This window comes from Emydura macquarii, unplaced genomic scaffold, assembly GCF_026122565.2.
Source record: "Emydura macquarii macquarii isolate MOO-44397 ecotype Brisbane River unplaced genomic scaffold, CSIRO-AGI_Emac_v2 contig_594, whole genome shotgun sequence".
NCBI classification, from domain to species: Eukaryota; Metazoa; Chordata; order Testudines; family Chelidae; genus Emydura; species Emydura macquarii.
Window position 1 is genome coordinate 1 of NW_027130731.1, and position 10,125 is coordinate 10,125.

Here is a 10,125-nt window from a genome sequence, read left to right on the forward strand (position 1 = left end):
CCATGGCTGCAGAGCCCGGGACCTGACCGGGTCAGCTGGCACTCGGTGAGCAGAAACTCCTTGCCCGTGCAGTTCACGCCTTCCATCCACATGTCGCCGGTCCCATGGCCAAACTGAGCAAGCCCCGGGGCTGACAACGCCACGCCGCAGCCCAGCTGCTTGCACACCACCCCTGCCTCTGGCAGGCCCCAGCCGGCATCACACACGGCGCCCCAGATGTCGTTAATCAGCACCTCCACTCGCCCGGAGCAGAGGCTGGGGCCACTCGCCAGTCGCAGCTGCAGCGGGCCCTGAGCTGAAAAACACAAAGCACAGGGCATGAGAGGCTGTTCCCTGACCCCAGGCGCCCTGATCCACGGCACCGCACGCGTCTCTGCACAGGAAACTGTCTGCTTTTGTGTGTTTCTACTGTGTTTAGGGAAACAGGGCTTTGTAAATAAACCAGACTGCACCAAAGAAACACCTAACTTGTATAATCCATTTTTCCTCTTCTCCAAAACACCCGTCAAGGACTCATTATTGGCTAATGCACCAAATGGGCAACACTCTTCATTTAGGATGAGCAGAATGGGCACCTGGCAGGTGTGTGGAGGGTGGCACCCTACATCCAAGACTTGCTTTACAGTCAGGGCTGCACACCGAAAGTGTACGGAACACTGTTCCCACTGAGCCATCACAAAAGGGGTTACTGCTGGGGTCTGCTGCACCCACCAAATCAGAGACGAGGATGAACAGCTCTTTTATCACCTACGTCAAAAATAATTGTAAATGGGGAATCATCCGAGAGGATATTTCCGGTGTGGTCCCACAGGGATTTAGTCTTGATCCAGTGCTATTCAATATCTTTATCAGTGATCTAGAAGAGCATATAAATTCATTGCTGGTAAAGTCTGCAGCTGACACAAAGATTAGTGGAGCAGTAAATAACGATGAGGACGGGTCATTTCTACCCAGCAAACTGGGTCACTTAGTAAGATGGACTCATTTGAACACCGTGTATTTAAGTACAGACCAATGTGAGGTCACACATCTAGGAACAAAGGCCCATCTCTTCAATGGTGTTTAGGTGCCTACCTCCCATTGACTGCATGGGGAGGTAGTTGCCTAAGTCCCATTCAGGATCTAGGCCAAAGAACGTAGGTGCTGTGTACAGTAATGGGGACTGTAATGTGGAAAGCAGTGACTCTGCAAAGTACTTAGTGATCATGGCAGAAACCAACTGAACATGAGCTCTCTTTACAGTGCTGTAGCTAGGAGGGTGAAAGCAATCCCGGGATGTATAAACTGGAGAATGATGCTGAGCAGGATCCGGGAAGTGGTATCACCTCGTTACACAGCATTAGTGAGACCATTACTGGCTATTGTACCCAGCTGTCATGTCCACTCCTCAAACAGGATGGTGACAAATTGAAAGCGTTCAGAAAAAAGCACCAAGTAGGATCTGAACTCTGGAAAACCTGCATCACAAGGGAAAAGGTAGGAAGCTCTGTCTATTTAGTTTAATCAAGAGACAGTTAAGAGGTGACTTGATTATGCTTTATCACAACCTAGCCAGGGATGAGATTTTGGATGCAGAGGGCTCTTGAATCCCAGTGGGCAAAAACAGAACAAAGTCCAGTGACTGAAGCGAGATAAATTCAGAAATATCAGGGCATTGATACCAGTGAGGTTAGTTAATCATTGGAATAATTTATCTAGGCACATGTGAAATCCTTTGTCACTTTAAGTCTATACAGCAAGATGGGACATCTTTCTTAAAAATCTGTGATAACTCAAATAGAAGTTACGGCCTTGACTCAAGAGAGATTCTCTTGCCATGTTTTGCCGATGGCCTGACTCGATGAAAACCTCCCTTCTGGTCTTAAACTCTCTTCGTTTGAACAGGCTCCACACACAGCAACCGCATGAGAATGGAAGAACAGGATCTCTCCTCACCACTGACATGAAGCCACGTCTTGAGTAAGGCCAGGCAGCTGAGAAACAGGACAGGGAAATATGGCCCAGACGATTAGAACAGGAGTGAGGAAGACGCCTGTGTCCAATCTGTAAGCTGCCAGAGGGCAGTACAGGTCCAGGATTAATTAGCTAAGAGGCAAATTGGCCACAACAACAGGGAGACCAGACCTACTCTTGACAAAGTGACCCCTCGTTTCTGGTCCATGTAGTTGCCTACTGGCTCAATTTGACACCACATCCAACCAGGAGGGAGGGGAGTCTGTGGTTACACAGTGCCCCATTGTGTCATAGTGGGGCAGAGGATCATAGATTCATAGATTCCAAGGCCAGAAAGGACCCTTGCGATCATCTAGTCTGACCTCGAGCCTAGCACAGGGCAGAGAACTGCCCCAAAATAATTCCTAGAGCAGATTTCTTACAAAAATATCAATTCTTGATTCAAAAATTGTCAGTGATGAAGAATCCACCACAACCCATGGTAAACTGTGGCAATGGCTAATTACCCTCACCATTAGAAATGCAGGCCTTATTTCCAGTCTGAATTTGTCTAGCTTCAACCTTCAGCCATTGGATCACGTCAGACCTTTCTCTGCTAAATTGAAGAGCCCCTTTTTAAATATTTGGTCCCCATGTTGATGCTTATAGACTGTGATCAAGTCACCCTAACTGTGACTTTGTTAAGTTAATAGATTGAGTTCGTCTATCGCTATAAGGCAGGTTTTCTTATCCTTTAGTCATTCTTGGGGATCTTCTATGACCTTCTCTAATTTATCAACATTCTCCCTGGATTCTCCCTGGATTTTCCAACACAAGCAATTCAGATAGCTCTGAATCAGTGACCTGTCCTCTTCATTATTTACCCTTCCCCCAATTTTTTGTATCATCTGCAAACTTCATCATCTTGGATTTTATATTTTCTTCCAACTCATTGATAAAAATGTTTAATACCATGAGTCCAAGAACTGATCCCTGCCATGTGCGCCATGTTAATCTCCCTGCGGTTCAGCCCCTTAGCACCGTGCTGCGGCATTGGGCACAGCCGTGACTCAGACAGGAGAGCTGAAGCTGTGCTGAAAGCTTCCCAACCTGCCCCCTGCAGCACCCCCGGTGACGGGATGGAGGAGGGTTACCTGAGCACACAACACCAGCATCTTCTCCGTGGTTACAGTTGTTGTTTCCCCAAGGACTAGCCCTGCATTGGCTGAGGCTGGTTTCTGTCCCTGTGCACTGAACGTCATCCAGCCAGATAGGGTCAGAACCTCGTCCAAACCAAGCCCCGCCTGGGGCCGATAAGGCCCTCCCACAGCCCAGCTGCCTGCACACGACTCCAGCGTCGGTGATGTCCCAGTTGTCATCACACACGGTTCCCCACTCCACGTTGTGAAGCACCTCGACTCTCCCGGCACAGCGACTGGGGCCGTTCACCAGCCGGATCTGAGTCACTTGTGATATACCTGAGTCTGCAAACACCCCAAGGGAAGAAACACTCAGAGAGACTCCTGTGCATCTAATCATTAGAGACCCTGGAGAACATGATGCATCCCACTGAAGGGTCTGAACAGATTCTGCAACTGCTTCTTAGGGGTTTACTCCCCACCACTGACATGCAGCCACCTCTAGAGTGGGACAGAGAAGCTGAGAGACCAGGCACAGAAAAACATGGGCTCTGTGGCTGAGGCGGAACCCCGACTCCATTCGCAGCCGTGGGGGATGTTACAGGTTCAGGGGTAACTAGCTGAGATGGAAATCACCCAGAAAAGCGGGGGTAGTGACCCCCCCAATACATAAAGGGACCCAGGATCTCTACTGCCCTGAGCGGCTACAGGCCCCACTCAACACCAAATCTCACAAACGGGATCGAGGGTGACCCAGCGCCCCATTGTGCCGTAGTGGGGCAGGGAATCGGGGTGATCAGCGATGGGGGGGTCTCTCACAGACGCCCATGTACTGTTCCCAGCAGCACAGTGCTAAGTGCTGTGCCGGGCGCTGTGCAAGCACTGCCTGCGAAGGGAGGGCATTATCCGTGAAACCACCACCCGGCCTCCTACAGCACAACAGCCATCACCACCCTGGGACACTGGGTCAGCACCAATTCCAAGGGGAAAGGGCCCCCTTCCCTGGTCCCCAAACCGCCCCCTGCAGCACAGTCCCTTCACCCCACACGGAGCTATAGGGTGAGCACTGACTGCGAGGGCAGAGCAGCCGCTCACGAGCCCGCACGCTGCCCCCACAGCACAGGCCCCGGCACAGTGCTCCAACCCTGGGATCTGCACTGACTGCCCCCACTCAGTCTACCCCTCTCCCTGCAGCACCCAAACACGATGGAGGGGGGTTACCTGAGCACACAACACCGGCATCTTGTCCGTGGTGACAGTTATGGACTCCCCAAGCCTTAGCTCTGCATTCGGTGAGGCTGGCTTCTGTCCCTCTGCACTCAACATCATCCAGCCAGATATTGTCAGATCCTCGTCCAAAATGAGCCCTCCATGGGGCCCATGAGGCTGTCCCACAGCCCAGCTGCCTGCACACAACTCCAGCATCGGTGATATCCCAGTTGTCATCACACACGGTTCCCCACTGCTGGTTGTGAAGCACCTCGACTCTCCCAGCACAGCGATTCGGGCCGTTCACCAGTCGGACTGTAGTTTGCTTTGGAACAGCTGAAACTGCAAACACCCCAAGGGAATGAACTCTCAGGGGAGGTTCCTGTACATCTGATTATTAGAGACCCTGGACAACATGGTGCGTCCCACTGATGAGACTGAACGGCCTCTGCAACGGCCTGTCAGGGGTTCACTCCCCACCACTGACATGCAGCCACCTCTGGAGAGACGGGGCACAGAAACACGTGGGCTGTGTAGGACAGGAAGTGAGGAAGAGCTCTGCCTCCAGGCACAGCATTTCAGGGGTAATCAGCTGAGATGGAAATCACCCGGCATGATGGGAGTTCATGCCCACACTTCATAGCGGGACCTCACATTTCTACTGCCTCTGAGCAGCTGCAGACCCCACTCGACACCAAATCCCACAGATGGGAGCTACGGCAACCCAGAGCCGCATTGAGCTGTAGTGGCACTGGGTATCAGAGCGATCAGCGCTGGCAGAGGGTCTCTCGCTGAGGCCCACGTACTGCTCCCTGCAATGCAGCCATAAGTGCTGTGCTGGGGCGCTGGGGTCAGCACGGACTGCGTGGGGAGAGTGTCCCCTGCTCAGGCCCATTCCGCTCCCTGCAGCACAGGCATGTAGAACTGTAGGGGGGAAACAGGGTCAGCGCTGACACCATGGGGAGAGCGACACTTATTGTGGCCCCCACCCGGCTCCCTGCGGTACAGGCCCTTAGCACCGTGCTGGGACACTGGGCTCAGCCGTGACTCAGACAGGAGAGCCGGAGCTGTGCTGAAAGCTTCCCAACCCGCTCCCTGCAGCACCCCCGGTGACAGGATGGAGGAGAGTTACCTGAGCACACAACACCGGCATCTTCTCCGTGGGTGCAGTTACTGTCTCCCCAAGGCCTCGCCCTGCAGTCGGAGAGGGCAGCTTCTGTCCCGGTGCAGTTAACCTCATCCAGCCAGATACGGTCAGATCCTTGCCCAAAGTGAGCCCGGCCTGGGGCGGATAACGCCATCCCGCAGCCCAGCTGTGTGCACACCACTCCGGCATCCTGTAGGTCCCAGCCAACATCACACACGGTTCCCCACTGCTGGTTGTGCAGCACCTCGACTCTGCCAGCGCAGCGACTCGAGCCGTTCACTAATCGGAGCTGAGCCGCTTCTGACACGCCTGAGTCCGCAAACACCCCAAATCAATAAAGACTCAGAGAGGTTCCTGTGCATCTCATCCTTAGCTCTGAGGAACATGGCGCTTCCCACTGACGGGTCTGAAAAGCCACTATAAATGCCTCTCAGGGGTTCACTCCCCACCACTTATATGCAGCCACCTCTGGAGTGGGACAGAGAATCTGAGAGACCAGGCACAGAAACACATGGGCTGTGTGGGAGAGGACGAACCCCGACTCCATTCGCAGCCGTGGGGGATGTTACAGGTTTAAGGGTAATTAACTGAGACGGAACTCAGCCATAATGGTATGGGGTAGGACCCCTCCCCCACTTCATAAAGAGAACCAGGACCTCTACTGCCCTGAACAGCTGCAGGCCCCACTCGACACCAAATCTCACAAATGGGATCTAGGGTGACCCAGCGCCTCACTGTGCTGCAGTGGGGCAGGGGATTGGGGTGATCAGCGATGGGGGGGGTCTCTCACTGAGGCCCATGTACTGCTCTCTTTAGCACAGCCCCAAATCTGTGCTGCGTCACTGGGGTCAGCACTGACTGTGAGGGCAGAGCAACCCCTAATGAGGCCCTATCCCACTCCTCTGAGCACACATGGTAACGGATGATTATTACCTGAGCACACAACACCGGCATCTTCTCCGTGGTGACAGTTATGGACTCCCCAAGGCCTAGCCCTGCATTCGGTGAGGCCGGCTTCTGCCCCTATGCAGTGAACGTTATCCAGCCAGATACGGTCAGATCCTCGTCCGAACCGAGCCCCCTGTGGAGCCGATAAGGCCGTCCCACAGCCCAGCTGTCTGCACACGACTCCAGCATCAATTAAGTCCCAGTTGTCATCACACACAGTTCCCCACTGATCATTGTGAAGCACCTCGACTCTTCCAGCACAGTGACTCGGGCCGTTCACCAGTCGGACTGTAGTCTGTTCTGGAACAGATGAATCTGCAAACACCCCAAGGGAATAAACACTCAGGGAGGTTGCTGTGCATCTGATCATTAGAGACCCTGGAGAACATGGTGCATCCTACTGATGAGACTGAATGGCCTCTGCAACGGCCTGTCAGGGGTTTACTCCCCACCACTGATATGCAGCCACCTCTGGAGTGGGACAGAGAAGCTGAGAGACCAGGCACAGAAACACATGGGCTGTGTGAGAGAGAACCAACCCCGACTCCATTCACAGCCGTGGGGGATGTTACAGGTTCAGGGGTAACTAGCTGAGATGGAAATCACCCAAAATGGCAGGGGTAGTGACCCCTGCACTTCATAAAGGGACCCAGGACTTCTACTGCCCTGAGCAGCTGCAGGCCCAATTCGACACCAAATCTCACACATGGAATCTAGGGTGACCCAGCGCCCCATTGTGCCGTAGTGGGGCAGGGAATCGGGGTGATCAGCGATGGGGGGGTCTCTCACTGAGGCCCATGTACTGCTCCCGGCAGCACAGTGCTAAGTGCTTTGCTGGGCGCTGGGCAAGCCCTGCCTGCGAAGGGAGGGCATTATCCGTGAAACCACCACCCGGCCTCCTACAGCACAACAGCCGTCACCACCCTGGGACACTGGGTCAGCACCAACTCCAAGGGGAAAGGGCCCTGCCCTGGTCCCCAAACCACCCCCTGCAGCACTGTCCCTTCACCCCACACGGAGCTATAGGGTGAGCACTGACTGCGAGGGCAGAGCAGCCTCTCACGAGCCCGCACGCTGCCCCCACAGCACAGGCCCCGGCACAGTGCTCCGACCCTGGGATCTGCACTGACTGCCCCCACTCAGCCTACCCCTCTCCCTGCAGCACCCACACACGATGGAGGAGGGTTACCTGAGCACACAACACCAGCATCTTGTCCGTGGTAACAGTTATGGACTCCCCAAGCCTTAGCTCTGCATTCGGTGAGGCTGGCTTCTGTCCCTGTGCAGTGAACGTCATCCAGCCAGATAAGCTCAGATCCTCGTCCAAAACGAGCCCTCCATGGGGCCGATGAGGCCATCCCACAGCCCAGCTGCCTGCACACGACTCCAGCATCAATTAAGTCCCAGTTGTCATCACACACGGTTCCCCACCGCTGGTTGTGAAGCACCTCGACTCGCCCGGCACAGCGACTTGGGCCGTTCACCAGTCGGACTCTAGTTTGCTCTGGAATGACTGACTCTGCAAACACCCCAAGGGAATGAACTCTCGGGGAGGTTCCTGTACATCTGATCATTAGAGACCCTGGAGAACATGGTGCGTCCCACTGATGAGACTGAACGGCCTCTTCAACTGTCAGGGGTTCACTCCCCACCACTGACATGCAGCCACCTCTGGAGAGACGGGGCACAGAAACACGTGGGCCGTGTAGGACAGGAAGTGAGGAAGAGCTCTGCCTCCAGGCACAGCATTTCAGGGGTAATCAGCTGAGATGGAAATCACCCGGCATGATGGGAATTCATGCCCACACTTCATAGCGGGACCTCACATTTCTACTGCCTCTGAGCACCTGCAGACCCCACTCGACACCAAATCCCACAGATGGGATCTACAGCAACCCAGAGCCACATTGAGCTGTAGTGGCACTGGGTATCAGAGCGATCAGCGATGGCAGAGGGTCTCTCGCTGAGGCCCACCTACTGCTCCCTGCAATGCAGCCATAAGTGCTGTGCTGGGGGGCTGGGGTCAGCACGGACTGCGTGGGGAGAGTGTCCCCTGCTCAGGCCCATTCCGCTCCCTGCAGCACAGGCATGTAGAACTGTAGGGGGAAACAGGGTCAGCGCTGACACCATGGGGAGAGCGACACTTATTGTGGCCCCCCACCCAGCTCCCTGCGGTACAGGCCCTTAGCACCGTGCTGGGACACTGGGCTCAGCCGTGACTCAGACAGGAGAGCCGGATCTGTGCTGAAAGCTTCCCAACCCGCTCCCTGCAGCACCCCCAGTGACAGGATGGAGGAGAGTTACCTGAGCACACAACACCGGCATCTTCTCCGTGGGTGCAGTTACTGTCTCCCCAAGGCCTCGCCCTGCAGTCGGAGAGGGCAGCTTCTGTCCCGGTGCAGTTAACCTCATCCAGCCAGATACGGTCAGATCCTTGCCCAAAGTGAGCCCGGCCTGGGGCGGATAACGCCATCCCGCAGCCCAGCTGTGTGTGCACACCACTCCGGCATCCCGTAGGTCCCAGCCAACATCACACACGGTTCCCCACTGCTGGTTGTGCAGCACCTCGACTCTGCCAGCGCAGCGACTCGAGCCGTTCACCAGTCGGAGCTGAGGCGCTCTTGACACGCCTTGAGTCTGCAAACACCCTAAATCAATAAAGACTCAGAGAGGTTCCTGAGCATCTGATCCTTAGCTCTGAGGAACATGTTGCCTCCCACTGACAGGTCTGAAAAGCCTCTGAAACTGCCTGTCAGGGGTTCACTCCCCACCACTGACATGCAGCCACCCTGGAGGGGACAGAGAATCTGAGAGACCAGGCACAGAAACACATGGGATGTGTGGCTGAGGCGGAACCCCGCCTCCATTCGCAGCCGTGGGGGATGTTACAGGTTCAGGGGTAACTAGCTGAGATGGAAATCACCCAGAACGGTGTTGGGTCGGACCCCTCCACACTTCATAAAGGGACCCAGGGTTTCTACTGACGCAGCGGCTGCAGGCCCCACTCGACACCAAATCTCACAAATGGAATCTAGGATGACAGCGCCCACTGTGCTGCAGGGCAGGGAATCGGTGTGATCAGCGATGGGGGGGGGTCTCTCACTCAGGCCCATGTACTGCTCTCTTTAGCACAGCCCCAAATCTGTGCTGCGTCACTGGGGTCAGCACTGACTGTGGGGGCAGAGCACCCCCTAATGAGGCCCTACCCTCCTCCTCCGAGCACACACGGTAACGGATGAATATTACCTGAGCACACAACACCGGCATCTTCTCCATGGTGACAGTGATTGTTTCCCCAAGCCTTAACAGGAAAGCCATCTGTGAGGCTGACTTCTGTCCCTCTGCACTCAACGTCATCCAGCCAGATACGGCCAGATCCTCATCCCAGCCCCCCTTGGGGCCAATGGAACCCTCCCACAGCGCAGCTGCTCACACGACTGCAGCATCAAATAAGTCCCAGTTGTCATCACACACGGTTCCCCACCGCTAGTTGTAACACCTGACTCTCCCGATGAGCCACTGAGCCGCTCACTAATCGGAGTTGTCACTTCTGAGACGCCTGAGTCCACAAACACCCAAGGAAAGAAACATTCAGGGAGGTTCCTGTGAATCTGATCTCCTAGTGTCACTGGGGAAAGTAGCGCGTCTTGCTGGCGGGTCTGAACGGTCTCCTCGCACGGCAACTCCCTGGCCAGGCCTCCCCACCACTGACCAGCCTAATCACTTGGGCAATGCTGAAGTTCATCCACA

The 10,125-nt window shown here is 55.0% G+C and overlaps 1 protein-coding gene across 1 annotated transcript; it reads right to left on the minus strand.

Annotated features, from left to right (window-relative positions):
- Positions 1 to 27: 27 nt before the first annotated feature.
- Positions 28 to 8,967, minus strand: LOC137148203 (deleted in malignant brain tumors 1 protein-like; the record flags this gene model as incomplete). The annotated part of the gene is made up of 7 exons (XM_067540853.1): positions 8,680 to 8,967; positions 7,565 to 7,894; positions 6,361 to 6,690; positions 5,413 to 5,736; positions 4,293 to 4,622; positions 3,087 to 3,416; positions 28 to 295 (listed from the first exon to the last, which is right to left on the minus strand). Coding segments are annotated over exons 1-7 (2,081 nt in total), but the record flags the coding sequence as incomplete, so codon positions are not given.
- Between the last annotated feature and the right edge of the window lie 1,158 nt (positions 8,968 to 10,125).